General features: G+C 38.8%; 1 protein-coding gene across 1 annotated transcript in view; it reads left to right on the forward strand.

The window, feature by feature from the left end:
• Positions 1 to 17,469, forward strand: part of LOC128636319 (receptor-type tyrosine-protein phosphatase beta) — a 390,099-nt gene that overhangs the window by 345,751 nt on the left and 26,879 nt on the right. Inside the window, exons 44-46 of the mRNA XM_053689349.1 lie at positions 1,353 to 1,426; positions 1,528 to 1,662; positions 1,848 to 1,967. Coding sequence (XP_053545324.1) covers positions 1,353 to 1,426; positions 1,528 to 1,662; positions 1,848 to 1,967 — 329 coding nt within the window. The remainder of the gene's footprint in view (positions 1 to 1,352; positions 1,427 to 1,527; positions 1,663 to 1,847; positions 1,968 to 17,469) is intronic.

Genomic DNA, 17,469 nt, shown 5'->3' on the forward strand with positions numbered 1-17,469 from the left:
ACCCATGCACACAATTCAAGCAATCTTATTGTATTTTGAACATTAATGATATTATCAAGAAATGGTGTTTATATATGTCAGCATTCTACTGTATTGTATTTACTATCATATTATAAGCCATATTATATAGCTTTCAGCATAATAGATTAGCTATTTTACCTTCTAATGGTATTATGTATAATGATTGCTTCTTGTGAGCTGCTGGTGCAACGCCGCCCCCTGCAGATTCGCGGCCAATCGGCCGCCAGCAGGGAGGTGTCAATCAACCCGATCATACTCGATCGGGTTGATTTTTGGTGATGTGTGTCCACCTGCTCAGAGCAGGCAGACATGGTTAAGGAGCAGCGGTCTTTAGACCGCTGCTTCCTAACTGCTGTTTCTGGCGAGCCTGCAGGTTCGCCAGGAACACTGGCCCTCATCTCCATCCGGAGCTTGATAAATGGGCCCGAGTGTCTTTACCAATCAGTACATTAAAGTTTTCTGTACCTGCATGTATAATGAAGGGTAATTGTCCACTGTTATGTTTAAATGTGTTATTCAATCAGAATATTTGCAATTAAAGGGATAGTAAACCTGGAAAATAATGTTATATAATTCTGCACATCGTGCAGAATTATATAACATTATCTTAGCCAAACTTTATTCATCATAATATTGCCGGTGAAATTTGATTTAAAAAAGAGGGTGGTGTCTGGTTTTCCCCCTGAGCGCCTCTGGGCAGCTGTCTAGTCACAGCCCGGCCCGGCCGCGCCATTACACTCAATGCAGCTCGCTCCTGCTCTGTCTGATAGCGGGAGCGAGTTGCATTGAGTGTAACTGGGAAATAACAAAAATTTGGATAGATGAATTATGAATTCCATTTTTTTAGAAAGGGTATCCTTATCTTTCTCTAGGAAGCATGCAATGGCCCAATGCGTGCCACTGCCAGCTCTGTCAGAGCAGACACGGTGTTTGAATAGGGGTACAACTAGCAAGCACAACATATGCACATATGCCCTTGAAACTGTTATAGCTTATACTAAAAGTAATGTTGTTAATACAATTATTGTTAAAAAAAATATATATATTTAAAACTGAAATGTATTCATGCCCATTTGAACTTTGACTATTATGACCCTTTCAATAAATTCCAACTTACTTGTCTTGATCCTAAGTGGAAATAACGCAAGTTAGAAACTATCCTTGGAAAATCTGATTGTTGTCTAGCAACGCCATAAGGGCAGTTGTATCTCTACTGAAGGACACTCTGGTTTGCAGCCTGAGTAGCCTCTCCAGTAATTCCTCTGATATCTGACTATAAACTAAAAGGAAACTGTCTTGTAATGTGCCTGTGTGTTATTCTTTCTTTTCAGATGATGTTTCTCGAGTAAAGCTCTCCATTATGAGTAATCCTACAGATGATTATATCAATGCAAACTACATTCCAGTAAGTGTGTCCCAGATAAATACATAAAATCAAATATGTAAAGTTTTGAACTTAAGGAATATATTAATAAATAAATAATGTGAATTCTACAACTTCCTTAGGGGTACACATCCAAAACCGAGTTTATAGCAGCACAGGGCCCCTTGCCACAAACAGTAAATGATTTCTGGCGCATGATTTGGGAAAAAAATATTCGTACTATTGTCATGTTGACAAGATGCATTGAAACTGGAAAGGTACAGTATAACCTTTTATTACTGGATTTTTTTCTGTAATTACTACAAACATGAAATTTATAGTTGTGTGTACCTGTAGGTGCAAAACGTGTGCTGTATTTTGGAGTATGATGATAAGTTTCTTTTCCTGTAGAATCTGATGCGATTTATATGTATATGAAGTTCTCTATTTGTGTGTATTTTAGCTCAAATGTGAGGAATATTGGCCTTCAAATAATTCCAAGATTTGTGGTGACCTAATAGTTCACTTAAGGTCAGAAGAAGTGTTTCCAAATTGGACCATCAGAGAGTTTACAGTCACTAATGTAAGTATCAAACACATTTCAATTATTTCATTTTTATTTCCCACAAATAACATTTTTTCACTAAATGGTTCCTCTACTTTTTTTCTGACAAAAAAGCTTACATTAATGACAATTTTTAAATTACCACGCAAATGTGAAAATGCACAAACACCTGGTTTCAGCTCTATCTTAAAAGGATACTAAACCCACATTTTTTCTTTCATGATTCAGATAGAGCATGCACTTTGAGGGAACTTTCTAATTAAATTCTATTATCAATTTTTCTTCATTCTCTTGCTATCTTTATTTGAAAAAGCAGGAATCTGATTGGTGGGTACATTTACCACCAATCAGCAAGTGCAACCCAGGTTCTGAACCAAAAATGGGCCGGCTCCATAGCATAGATTCCTGCTTTTTCAAATAAAGATAGCAAGAGAACAAAGAAAAGTTAATAATAGGAGTAAATTAGAAAGTTGCTAAAAATTGCATGCTCTGTCTGAATCATGAAAGAAAATTTGGGTTTAGTATTCCTTTAACCCCTTAACGACCAACGATGTACAGGGTTCATCCTAAAAAAAAGGTTGTTAACTACCAAGGATGTACCCTGTACGTCCTCCGGTAATCTATTGCAGGATGTTGAGGCATCCTGCAATACTGTTCCCAACTGCTGGGACCCAGATTGATCACTCCCCACAAGTGATCACTTCCGGTTTCACTCTACATGGAGCCCGGCAGTCTAGCAGAGCATCGGAAGCGATCAGACAGGCTTCCGATGCTCTGCTTGTGTCCTGAGTGCCTCGGTGGGTTGATGCACTCAGTAAGTTGTAATAATAAATAAGAAAAAAATATAAAAACATATTTTATTTAATATAAAAGCCCCATATAGCCCTCCACCCCCACCCCCATGTGGCTTCAAATATGGCAATGCCGAGTGCATCATGGGGCTTCTGTTGGTGTCTTTAGCCTGCCTCATCATAGTGGCAGGCTGGGGTCATCCAATCTGAGCTTGCCACAATAAAAAAAATGATAATAAAATATTCAATTTCGCTGGTCATGTCAATATTTGTAAATATTGACTCTGACCAGTGTGGATCTCCCTCCCTCTCCTCACTTGCGTTTTTGTGGGAGAGAGAGATCTGTGTTTAGGAGAGAGAGATTTATCTAATATATTGGTTAAAAATTCTGATTAACCCCTAGCTTGCCAGTGATCACTTTTTTTAGTAATTTTTTTGCGAGACCCAAAGGTTCTTTTCAGAGCCATTTAGCTAGTTTAAGACGCAAAGACTCTTTTCAGAGCTATTTAGCTAGTTTAGGACGCAAAGACTCTTTTCAGAGCTATTTAACTAGTTTAATTTAATTTTCAGAGCCATTAACCCCTAGCTTGCTAGTGATCACTTTTTTTAGTAATTTTTTTGTGAGACCCAAAGGTTCTTTTCAGAGCCATTTAGCTAGTTTAATTTTAGTAAAAATTGTGAGATCCAAAGGTTCTTTTCAGAGCCATTAACCCCTAGCTTGCCAGTGATCACTATAAATAAAATATATATATAAATGTCTTTGCATTTTTTTTAGGGGTTACTTTTTTTTTAGTATTTTTTTGTGAGACCCAAAGGCTCTTTTCAGAGCCATTTAGTTAATTTAAATTTAAATTTAGTGTTGATTTTTTATTTTAGTATTTTTTTTCCTGTGACAGATAAAATAATGTCACAGAGAATATATAGTGCTCAGGAGGCAAATGCCATGTTTCATCATTCAGACGCCTCTATGGGGCCTATCTATCAAGCTCCGAATGGAGCTTGATGCCTCGTGTTTCTGGTGAGTCTGCAGGCTCACCAGAAACAGCAGTTATGAAGCAGCGGTCACAAAGACCGCTGCTCTATAACCCTGTCCGCCTGCTCTGATGAGGCGGACAGGGATCGCCGGAATTCAACCCGATCGGGTTGATTGACACCCCCCTGCTGGTGGCCAATTGGCTGCGAGTCTGCAGGGGGTGGCGTTGCACCAGCAGCTCACAAGAGCTGCTGGTGCAATGCTGAATACGGAGAGCGTATTGCTCTCCGCATTCAGCGATGTCTGTCGGACCTGATCTGTACTGTCGGATCAGGTCTGACAGACATTTCATAAATAGGTCTGTGTCTGACTCAGAACCCAATTTTGACCCTGCCATATGCTCAGATACATCATTAGATACAGTCTCAACTGATAGTGATGTCTCTGTGACTGCTAGCCCCCCTGCCAGAAGGCAACATGTTGCTGCCATTGCCTCTGAAGAGTGGGTAACACCTTATCACCAGAGGCCAGATATCCCACTCTTCACAGCAAATCCTGGCATCAATATGGATGTTGCAGGATTTAGCCCCCAACAGTTTCTGGAGGTGTTTCTGGGTGATGATGTATTGGGGAACATTGTTGCCCAAACTAATTTATATGCCCATCAGTTCCGTGCTGCAAAACCAGACTCACTCTGGGCAGTGACTATGCTGATGGGCATCATAAAGAAACCTTCCATTCGCTCCTACTGGAGCAGTAGCCTCATTTGCTCTACCCCCATTTGCACCCAATGTATGTAGAGGAAGAAGTATGAAATGATTCTACATTTCATGCACTTCAACAACAACAGCCTGTGCCCCCCTAGGGAGCATCCCCAATTTGACAGGCTGTATGAAATCCGCCCCCTGATTACCCACTTTGCTGCCAGGTTTGCAGAGGCTTTTACACCTGGAAGGAATATATGCATGGATGAATCCCTGATGAAGTATAAGGAAAGGCTGGGATTCAAGCAGTATAGTTCTTCCAAGCGCTCCAGGTATGGGGTAAAGGTGTATAAGCTCTGTGAGAGTAAGACTGTGTATACTCAGGCCTTCCAGGTGTATGAGGGAAATGATAGCCACCTTCACCCTCCAGGTTGCCAAGAACATATGGGAACCATTGGCAACATTGTCTGGGACCTGATATTACCCCTGATAAACAAAGGGTGCGACTTGTATTTAGATAATTTCTATACAAGTGTCCTTTTGTTCAAGATACTGTATTGCTTTGATACAGTAGCTTGGGGTACAATTAAAAAGGACTGCGCAGGTGTCCCAGGACAACTTGCGCGCACCCGGCTACGAAGGGGGGAGACCTCAGCTCTGCGCCAAAAGGAGCTGTTGGCAGTTAAGTACAGAAACAAGAAGGATGTATACCTTCTAACCACCAACCACACAGAGAGGACTGTGGAGTTCTCTATACGTGGCAGAGCTGAGAGCATATTGAAGCCAGTGTGCATCAAGGCTTATAAATGGCATATGGGTGGAGTTGATCTGGCAGATCAGCTGCTGCAGCCCTACCTAATCATGTGGAAGACAAGGGCCTGGTACAAAAAGGTTGCAATTTGTTTAATGTAGATTGCAACCCACAACACTTTTTTGTTGTTAAAAAAAATAAACCCCGGAATGAAACAGACTTTTTTACAGTTTCAGCTCCAGATCATTTCGGGGCTTTTGTACCAGGATGCACCTGTTACCCGGGCGGAGATGGGAGAGAGCAGAGTTGGGGCTACCCATTTTATTTTTAAAATCCCCCCTACTGCCGCAAAGCAGAAACCTAAAACAAAATGCAGATTCTGTACCAAGAGGGGGCAGAGAAAGAACACTGTATATCACTGTCCTGATTGCCCTGGACAGCCTGGACTCTGCATTGGGGACGACAATGGTCAATTTTTAAAAAAAAAAATGAATTTGCCGTTGGTTATGTTCACTGTTAGAGTTTTTCTTTTGGTTTTTCTTTTACCTTTACTATGCCAGATTTTTAAATTTCACTACTCTATTTTTTATAAGTTCTAAAATTGGTGCTGTATTTTACCAAAACCCCTGTCAAACTTATGCATGGGGGGCATAGGCGTACTCAGGGGGCCTTGCAGAAAACAATCTGGAGTGTTTTTTTTTCAATAACTTACAACATGCTCTCCTAAATTATAGTCAAAAAGCAATTGGCTAGATTAAGAGTTTTGTGTTAGGCTTAAAAAGCAGTGTTAGCTGGTCCTAACGCTGCTTTTTAACAACCGTTGGTATTACGAGTCTTGCAGGTACAGGTGTAACCCTCACTTTTTTGGCCAGACTCGGAAATACCGCAAATCCACTTACGTAAATTGCGTATCCTCTTTTTTTCAATGGGACTTGCATAGCGCCGGTATTACGAGTCTGCCAAAAAGTGAGCGGTAGACCCTCTCCTGTCAAGACTGGTACCGCATTTTAAAGTCAGTAGTTAAGAGTTTTACACTACAACGCCGTAGCATAAAACTCTTAACTAAAGTGCTAAAAAGTACACTAACACCCATAAACTACCTATTAACCCCTAAACCGAGGCCCTCTCACATTGCAAACATTAAAAGAAAATTTTTAACCCCTAATCTGCCGAACCGGACATCGCCGCCACTATAATAAATATATTAACCACTAAACCGCCGCACTCCCGCCTCGCAAACACTAGTTAAATATTATTAACCCCTAATCTGCCATCCCTAACATCGCTGCCACCTACCTACATTTATTAACCCCTAATCTGCCACCCCCAACGTCTCTGCAACTATATTAGAGTTATTAACCCCTAAATCTAAATCTAACCCTAACACCCCCTAACTTAAATATAATTAAAAGAAATCTAACTAAAAATTCATATCATTAACTAAATTATTCCTATTTAAAACTAAATACTTACCTGTAAAATAATCCCTAAGATAGCTACAATATAACTAATAGTTACATTGTAGCTAGCTTAGGATTTATTTTTATTTTACAGGCAAGTTTGTATTTATTTTAACTAGGTAGAATAGTTACTAAATAGTTATTAACTATTTAATACCTACTTAGCTAAAATAAATACAAAAGTACCTGTAAAATAAAACCTAACCTAAGTTACAATTACACCTAACACTACACTATAATTAAATAAATTAACTAAATTAAATACAATTAACTAAATTACATATAATTACCTAAATTAAATTAAATTAGCTAAAGTACAAAAAAACCCCACTAAATTACAGAAAATAATAAACAGATTGCAGAAATTTAAACTAATTACACCTAATCTAATAGCCCTATTAAAATAAAAAAGCCCCCCCAAAATAAAAAAAACCCTAGCCTAAACTAAACTACCAATAGCCCTTAAAAGGGCCTTTTGTGGGGCACTGCCCCAAAGTAATCAGCTCTTTTACCTGTAAAAAAAAATACAAACAACCCCCCCAACAGTAAAACCCACCACCCACACAACCAACCCCCCAAATAAAAACCTGTCTAAAAAACCTAAGCTCCCCATTGCCCTGAAAAGGGCATTTGGATGGGCATTGCCCTTAAATGGGCAGTTAGCTCTTTTGCCGCCCAAAGTCCCTAACCTAAATATAAAACCCACCCAATACACCCTTAAAAAAACCTAACACTAACCCCCTGAAGATCAACTTACCGGGAGACGTCTTGGATCAGCCAATAGGATTGAACTTCAATACTATTGGCTGATTGCATCAGTCAATAGGATTTTTTCTACCTTAATTCCTATTGGCTGATAGAATTCTATCAGCCAATCGGAATCTAAGGGGCGCCATCTTGGATGACGTCACTTAAAGGTACCTTCATTCTGTGTTAGTCGTTGGATGAAGAGGATGCTCTGCGTTGGATGTCTTGAAGATGGACCCGCTCCGCGCCGGATGGATGAAGATAGAAGATGCCGTCTGAATGAAGACTTCTGCCCGTCTGGAGGACCACTTCTGCCCGGCTTGGATGAAGACTTCTGCCCGTCTGGAGGACCACTTCGCCCGGCTTGGATGAAAACGTCTCCCGGTAAGTCGATCTTCAGGGGGTTAGGTCTTTAAGGGTGTATTGAGTGGGTTTTATTTTTTGGTTAGGGACTTTGTGCGGCAAAAGAGCTAACTGCCCTTTTAAGGGCAATGCCCATCTAAATGCCCTTTTCACGGCAGTGGGGAGCTTAGGTTTTTTTAGATAGGTTTTTATTTGGGGGGTTGGTTGTGTGGGTGGTGGGTTTTACTGTTGGGGGCTTGTTTGTATTTTTTTTTTACAGGTAAAAAAGCTGATTACTTTGGGGCAATGCCCCGCAAACGGCCCTTTTAAGGGCTATTGGTAGTTTAGTTTAGGCTAGTGTTTTTTTTATTTTGGGGGGCTTTTTTTATTTTAATAGGGCTATTAGATTAGGTGTAATTAGTTTACATTTCTGTAATTTGTTTATTATTTTCTGTAATTTAGTGGGGGGGGGGGTTTTACTTTAGCTAATTTAATTTAATTTAGGTAATTGTATGTAATTTATTTAATTGTATTTAATTTAGTTAATTTATCTAATTATAGTGCAGGGTTAGGTGTAATTTTAACTTGGTTTTATTTTACAGGTACTTTTGTATTTATTTTAGCTAGGTAGTTATTAAATAGTTAATAACTATTTAGTAACTATTCTACCTAGTTAAAATAAATACAAACTTGCCTGTAAAATAAAAATAAATCCTAAGCTAGCTACAATGTAACTATTAGTTATATTGTAGCTATTTTAGGGTTTATTTTACAGGTAAGTATTTAGTTTTAAATAGGAATAATTTAGTTAATGATAGGAATTTTATTTAGATTTATTTAAATTATATTTAAGTTAGGGGTTGTTAGGGTTAGTAACTTTAGTATAGTGGCAGTGATGTTGGGGGTGGCTGATTAGGGGTTAATAAGTGTAGGTTGGTGGCAGCGACATTGGGGGCGGCATATTAGGGGTTAATAAATATAATGTAGGTGTCGGCGATGTTGGGGGCATCAGAATAGGGGTTAATAAGTATAATGTAGGTGGCGGCGGTGTCCGGAGCGGCAGATTAGGGGTTAATAATATTATGCAGGTGTCGGCGATGTCGGGGGGGGCATATTAGGGGTTAATAAGTGTAAGATTAGGGGTGTTTAGACTTGGGGTTCATGTTAGGGTGTTAGGTGTAAACATACATTTTATTTCCCCATAGGAATCAATGGGGCTGCGTTAGGGAGTTTTACGCTGCTTTTTGGCAGGTGTTAGACTTTTTTTCAGCCAGCTCTCTCCATTGATTCCTATGGGGAAATCGTGCATGAGCATGTTACACCAGCTCACCACTGACTTAAGCAGCGCTGGTATTGGAGTGCGGTAATGAGCAAAATTTTGCTCAACGCTCACTTCTTGTCTTTTAACAACGGGTTTGTCAAAACCCGCAATACCAGCGCTGTAGGTAAGTGAGCGGTGAGGGAAAACTGCTTGTTAGCACCGTACAGCCTCTAACGCAAAACTCGTAATCTAGGTGAATGTGTGTGTAAAAATGAAAGTTGAAAAATTACCACCATACAATTTCTCCAATTTTTTTGGCTATAATGGTTGCATCAAAGCACACCATATACAATACCTTGGGGTGTCAACATTTCAAATATATACACTTTCATGGCAATACATAAAACTGGGGTATGCGATAGGCCCCAAACTAAATATAGGCCTATCAGAAGAAATACTCTCACTTTTAACTAAAATTACAAGTCTTAAAATTGTAACAGAACCTTCCCAAAAATCCTGGCAAACCTATGCATGGGGGGCATAGGTGTACTCAGGAGGTCTTGCAAAAAACATCCTGGAGTGTTTTTTGCAATAACTTACAACAGGCTCTCCTAAATCATTGTCAAAAAGCAATGTGTGCGTAAAAATGAAAATTGAAAAATTACCACCATACACTTTCTCCTATTTTTTTGGCTAAAACGGTTGCATCAAAGTGCATTTCAAATATATACACTTTCATGGCAATACATAAAACTGGGGTAGGCCCCAAACTAAATATAGGCCTATCAGAAGAAATACTCTGAAATACTCTGAAATACTAACTAAAATTACAAGTCATAAAATTGTAACAGAACCTTTCCAAAATCCTGGAAAACCTATGCATGGGGGGGGCATAGGTGTACTCAGGAGGTCTCACCATATACAATACCTTGGGGTGTCAACATTTCAAATATATACACTTTCATGGCAATAAATAAAAACTGGGGTATGCGATAGGCCCAAAACTAAACAACAGGCTCTCCTAAATCATTGCCAAAAAGCAATGTGTGTGTAAAAATTAAAAAAATACCACCACACACATTCTCCAATTTTTTTGGCCAAAACTGTTGCATTAAAGGCATCAAAACACCCCAGCAGATTAGGGGTTAATAAGTGTAAGATTAGGGGTGTTTAGACTCGGGGTTCATGTTAGGGTGTTAGGTGTAAACATAACTTTTATTTCCACATAGGAATCAATGGGGCTGCGTTACTGAGTTTTACGCTGCTTTTTGCAGGTGTTAGACTTTTTCTGAGCCGGCTCTCCCAATTGATGTCTATGGGGAAATAGTGCACGAGCACGTACGACCAGCTCACTGCTGACTTAAGCAGCGCTGGTATTGGAGTGCAGTATGGCGCAAAATTACGCTCAACGCTCACTTCTTGCCTTTTAACGCCGGGTTTGTAAAAACCTGTAATACCAGCGCTGCATGTAAGTGAGCGGTGAGAAAAAACTGCTCGTTACACCACATAGCTCCTAACGCAAAACTCGTAATCTGGCCGATATACATGTGAAGAGTTATTCAGGGTTTCCTGACAGATATCAGTGTTCCAAGGTAAGTATCGCTAATTTTGGGGGGAAAAAATTATTTGGAAATAGCAAAGTGCTACTTGTACTTATGGCCCTATAACTTGCAAAAAAAGCAAAGAACATGTAAACATTGGGTATTTTTAAACTCAGGACAAAATGTAGAAACTATTTAGCATGGTGGTTTTTGGTGGTTGTAGATTTGTATTAGATTTCGGGGGTCAAAGTTTGAAAAAGTGTGTTTTTTTTCCATTTTTTCATCATATTTTATCCTTTATTTTACAGTAAATTATAAGATATGATGAAAATAATCTTTAGAAAGTCTATTTAATGGCAAGAAAAACGGAATATAATATGTGTGGGTGCAGTAAATGTGTAAGAGGAAAATTACAGCTAAACACAAACACTGCAAAAATGTAAAAATAGCCCTGGTCCCAAATGGTCAGAAAATGTAAAAGTGCTGTGGTCACTAAGGGGTTAATTTACATTTTATATTTAGTTTATACACTTCCCCATAAATTATGAACCTTCTGTTGTTAAAAGAAAATGTATTCATTAAGGTGGTGCAGTCACTTTTCTATTTGCACTTATAAGGTGGGCATTGAGAGAAAGTCCAGAGTTTAAATCTGAAATTGGCATTAAAGGGAAAGTGTACTCTAATATGTTCTCCCTTTAAATGTATTCCCACGTATCCCTTTTACCTACTGGAGGGTATTACATTCCTTAAAAAAAGAGATTATCAGAACTACATATTTAGTCTTGTAAAAATACAGCCTACCCCATTACCTGGCAGGACAGCCCACCCCAACTTTAATAAAGCTATTAACCCCTATCCCACCGCTCCCAGAGCCCACCGCAACTTTAATAAAATTATTTACCCCTATCCCACCGGTCCCGGACCCCACTGTAACTAAATAAATGTATTAACTCCTATCCCGCCGCTCCCGGACCCCGCCGCAACTGTAATAAAATTATTAACCCCTAAACCACCAGCCCCCCACATCACCATAAACCAAATTAAGCTATTAACCCCTAAACCTAACAACCCGCTAACTTTACATTATAATTACCTCATCCCTATTTTATAATAAATTTAAACTATTTAAAACTATTAATTTACCCTAAGTAGAGTGATGACGCCGCTCAAACCAGGGGGTGTGCAGTTGCTGCTAACCAATCCAGGCCTAAGTTCCAGACAAGCCCATGAAAGAGATCAGCATGCACTGTTGGCGTGGTGCCAACCAAAAAGAAAGGAGCCGAGCCTGCTCCAAATGTATACAAAAATAGAGATGAAGGTAGCACTCCAACAAAAATACTTGTATAAAAGAAAATTCTTTATTGTACAAATTTAAAATTCCTATTGGCTACAAGCCCTCTTATAAGGGTGTGTTCTGCTAACATCGAGTTATCCTATGATTAAGTGCCATCTGGCACGAAACATGTCAGGATTTTACCTCCTCCTCCCTCTGGCTATTTGCCAATTTTTTTGTGCTGGTTTTAAATTTGTACAATAAAGATTTTTCTTTTATACAAGTATTTTTGTTGGAGTGCTACCTTCATCTCAATTTTTTTTATTAATTTACCTACCCTAACTATTATACTAAAATTACATTAAACTATATGAAACTATTAATTAACCTACCCTAACTATTATACTAAAGTTACATTAAACTAACAATTAAATTAACTATATTACATATTTAAAAACCTAACCCTACTCAAGTTATTTAAAACTACAATTAAAAATGACTAAATTAGCAAAAAAATAACAACTAAGTTACAAAAACAAAAAACCCACTAAAAAAAACCCTAGCCTACAATAAACTACCAATGGCCCTTAAAAGGGCCTTTTGTGGGGCATTTCCCCAAAGAAATCAGCTCTTTTACCTGTAAAAAAAAAATACAAACACCCCCCAATAGTAAAACCCACCACCCACACAACCAACACCCCCAAATAAAACTCTATCTAAAAAAACTAAGCTCCCCATTGCCCTGAAAAGGGCATTATTATGGGCATTGCCCTTAAAAGGGCATTTAGCTCTTTTACTGCCCAAAGTCCCTAACCTAAAATTAAAACCCACCCATTAAACCCTTAAAAAAAACCTAACACTAAGCACTGACGATCCACTTACAGATTTCGAAGACCGGACATCCATCCTCATCCAAGCGGCAGAAGTCCTCATCGAAGCCGGCAGAAGTCTTCATCCAAATGGGCCGAATTGTTCATCCAAGTGGGCAGAAGTCTTCATCCAGATGGCAACTTCTATCTTCATCCATCCGGCTCGGAGCGGGTCCATCTTCAAGACATCTGGCGCGGAGCATCCTCTTCTTACGATGGAAAAGCCAATAGAATGCAAGCTCAATCCAATTGGCTGATTGGATCAGCCAATAGAATGAAAGCACAATCCAATTGGCTGATTGCATCGGCCAATAGGATTTTTTTCTCTTAATTCCTATTGGATGATAGAATTCATCTTGGATGACGTACCTTAAAGTGAAACTTCATTCTTCATTGAACATCGTAAGAAGAGGATGCTCTGTGCTGGATGTCTTGAAAATGGACCGGCTCCGCGCCGGATGGATGAAGATAGAAGATGCTGTCTGGATGCAGACTTCTGCTCCCTTGGGTGAAGACTTCGGCCGGCTTCGATGAGGACTTCTGCCGCTTGGATGAGGATAGATAACCAGTCTTTGAAAACTGTAAGTGGATCGTCGGTGGTTAGTGTTAGGTTTTTTTAAGGGTTTATTGGGTGGGTTTTAATTTTAGGTTAGGAACTTTAGGCAGTAAAAGAGCTAAATGCCCTTTTAAGGGCAATGCCCATACAAATGCACTTTTCAGGGCAATGGGGAGTTTAGGTTTTTTAGATAGGGTTTTATTTGGGGGTGTTGGTTGTGTGGGTGGTGGGTTTTACTGTTGGGGGGTTTATATTTTTTTACAGGTAAAAGAGCTGATTTATTTGGGGTAATGCCCTGCAAAAGGCCCTTTTAAGGGCCATTGGTAGTTTATTGTAGGCTAGGGTTTTTTTTTTATTTTGGGGGGTCTTTTGTATTTTGATAGAGCTCTTAGATTAGGTGTAATTGTTTTTTATTTTTGATACTGTGGTTTGTTTTTTTAGTAACATGCGGCTAGATTACGAGTTGTGCGTTAAGGTAAAAAAGCAGCGTTAAGAGGTCCTAACCCTGCTTTTTTACGCCCGCTGCTATTACGAGTCTTGCAGGTTTAGGGGCACTGCAAACTTCTTTGGCCTTACCGCAAAACAACCTACGTAAACTTTGTAAAGTCTTTTTTCTATGAGACTTCCATAGCACCGGTATTACGAGTCTGTCCTGGGAGGCCAAAAAGTGAGCGGTACACCCTACCCCGTCAAGAGTCCTAACGCATTTAAAAATCAGTAGTTAAGAGTTTTATGGTAAAACTCATAACTAAAGTGCTAAAAAGTACACTAACACCCATAAACTACCTATTAACCCCTAAACCGAGGCCCTCCCACATTGCAAACACTATAATAAAATTTTTAACCCCTAATCTGCCTCTCCGGACATCGCCGTAACTATAATAAACATATTAACCCCTAAACCGCCACACTTCCGCCTCGCAAACACTAGTTAAATATTATTAACCCCTAATCTGCCATCCCTAACATCACCGCCACCTACCTACATTTATTAACCCCTAATTTGTCACCCCCAATGTCACCGCCACTATACTAAATGTATTAACCCCTAAACCTAAGTCTAACCCTAACACCCCCTAACTTAAATATAATTTAAATAAATCTAAATAAAATTACTATCATTAACTAAATTATTCCTATTTAAAACTAAATACTTACCTATAAAATAAACCTTAAGATAGCTAACTAATAGTTACATTGTAGCTAGCTTAGGGTTTATTTTTATTTTACAGGCAAGTTTGTATTTATTTTAACTAGGTAGAATAGTTATTAAATAGTTATTAACTATTTAATAACTACCTAGCTGAAATAAATACAAAAGTACCTGTAAAATAAAACCTAACCTAAGTTACAATAACACCTAACCTAACCCTACAATTAAATACATTATTTAAAAACAATTAAATTAATTAAATTAAATTAGCTAAAGTACAAAAAAAACAAAACACTAAATTACAGAAAATAATAAACAAATTACAAGATATTTAAACTAATTACACCTAATCTAATAGCCCTATCAAAATAAAAAAGCTCCCCCAAAATAAAAAAGAACCTAGCCTAAACTAAACTAGCAATAGCCCTTAAAAGGGCCTTTTGCGGGGCATTGCCCCAAAGTAATCATCTCTTTTACTTGTAAAAGAAAATACAAACAACCCCCCAACAGTAAAACCCACCACCCACACAACCAACCCCCCAAATAAAATACTATCTAAAAAACCTAAGCTCCCCATTTCCCTGAAAAGGGCATTTGGATGGGCATTGCCCTTAGCTCTTTTGTGGCCCAAACCCTAATCTAAAAAATAAACCCACCCAATACACCCTTAAAAAAACCTAACACTAACCCCCTGAAGATCAACTTACTGTTCTGAAGACCGGACATCCATCCTTAAGGAAGCGGCTGAAGTCTTCATCCAACCGGGCCAAAGTCCTCAATGAAGCCGGAAGAAGTCTTCATCCAAGCCGGGCGAAGTGGTTCTCCAGACAGGCAGAAGTCTTCATCCAGACGGCATCTTCTATCTTCATCCATCCGACGCAGAGCGGGTCCATCTTCAAGACATCCGACACGGAGCATCCTCTTCAAACGAAGTCTTCTTACTGAATGACGGTTCTTTTAAGTGATGTCATCCAAGATGGCGTCCCTTAGATTAAAGGGCCATAATACCCAAATGTTTAAACACTTGAAAGTGATGCAGCATAGCTGTAAAAAGCTGATTAGAAAATATCACCTGAACATCTCTATGTAAAAAAGAAAGATATTTTACCTCAAAAGTTCCTCAGTAGCCACCTCCCATTGTAAAGGATTTCTAAGCAGCATATTAGTGTGTCTGTCCCAGGACAACTGAAAGGATGAGCTTCGTGCACTCTCATATTATATCACTTATCAGGTAAAGGAAGCTTACTATGAAATCTCATGAGAGTTAAGTCAAATCTCATGAGATCACAGTAAAAGTTCATGACCTCAGCACTGCTGATGCTGATTGGCTGCTGTTCATTTCTTCATTTTTTAAATTTTTTTACCTGCAGCTGGGAGCAGCTGAGTATAACTTTTTACACAGAACTTACTCTGGTGAGCTGAGGAGATTGTGAGGTAAAATATCTTCCTTTTTTACATAGAGATGCTCAGGTGATATTTTCCTGTCAGCTTTTTACAGTTATACTGCATCAGTTTCAAGTGATTTAGCATATGAGTATTATGTCCCTTTAAGGTAGAAAAATTCCTATTGGCTGATGCAATCAGACAATAGGATTGAGCTTGCATTCTATTGGCTGATTGGAACAGCCAATAGAGTGCAAGCTCAAAATCCTACTGGCTGATTGCATCAGCCAATAGGATTTTTTCTACCTTAATTCCAATTGGCTGATAGAATTCTATCAGCCAATCGGAATCTAAGGGACGCTATCTTGGATGACGTCACTTAAAGGAACCGTCATTCAGTAAGAAGACTTCGTTTGAAGAGGACGCTCCGCGTCGGATGTTTTGAAGATGGATCCGCTCCGCGTCGGATGGATAAAGATTGAAGATGCCGTCTGGATGAAGACTTCTGCCTGTCTGGAGGACCACTTCGCCTGGCTTGGATGAAGACTTCTCCCAGCTTTGTTGAGGACTTCGGCCCGGTTGGATGAAGACTTCTGCCGCTTCCTTGAGGATGGATGTCCGGTCTTCAGAACAGTAAGTCAATCTTCAGGGGGTTAGTGTTAGGTTTTTATAAGGGTGTATTGGGTGGGTTTTATTTTTTAGATTAGGGTTTGGGCCGCAAAAGAGCTAACTGCCCTTTTAAGGGCAATGCCCATCCAAATGCCCTTTTCAGGGCAATGGGGAGCTTAGTTTTTTTTAGATAGTATTTTATTTGGGGGGTTGGTTGTGTGGGTGGTGGGTTTTACTGTTGTGGGGTTGTTTGTATTTTCTTTTACAGGTAAAATAGCTGATTACTTTTGGGCAATGCCCCGCAAAAGGCCCTTTTAAGGGCTATTGATAGTTTAGTTTAGGCTAGGGTTTTTTTTTTTATTTTGGGGGGGCTTTTTTTATTTTGATAGGGCTATTAGATTAGGTGTAATTAGTTTAAATATCTTGTAATTTGTTTATTATTTTCTGTAATTTAGTGTTTGTTTTTTGTACTTTAGCTAATTTAATTTAATTTATTTATTGTTGTTAATTTAGTTAATTTATTTAAATATAGTGTAGTGTTAGGTGTTATTGTAACTTAGGTTAGGTTTTATTTTACAGGTACTTTTGTATTTATTTTAGCTAGGTAGTTATTAAATAGTTAATAACTATTTAATAACTATTCTACCTAGTTAAAATAAATACAAACTTGACTGTAAAATAAAAATAACCCATAAACTAGCTACAATGTAACTATTAGTTATATTGTACCTAGCTTAGGCTTTATTTTACAGGTAAGTATTTAGTTTTAAATAGGAATTATTTAGTTAATGATAGGAATTTTTAATTAGATTTATTTTAATTAGATTTAAGTTAGGGGGTGTTAGGGTTATGGTTAGACTTAGGTTTAGGGGTTAATACATTTAGTACAGTGGTGGCAACGTTCAGGTGGCAGATTAGGGGTTAATAAATGAAGGTAGGTTGCGGCGATGTTAGGGACGGCAGATTAGGGGTTAATAATATTTAAGTAATGTTTGCGAGGCGGGAGTGCAGCGGTTTAGGGGTTAATATGTTTATTATAGTGGCGGCGACGTTGGGGGCAGCAGATTAGGGGTTAATAAATGTAGGTAGGTTGCAACCACATTGGGG

Source organism: Bombina bombina, chromosome 7 (assembly GCF_027579735.1).
Source record: "Bombina bombina isolate aBomBom1 chromosome 7, aBomBom1.pri, whole genome shotgun sequence".
Classification (NCBI taxonomy): Eukaryota; Metazoa; Chordata; class Amphibia; order Anura; family Bombinatoridae; genus Bombina; species Bombina bombina.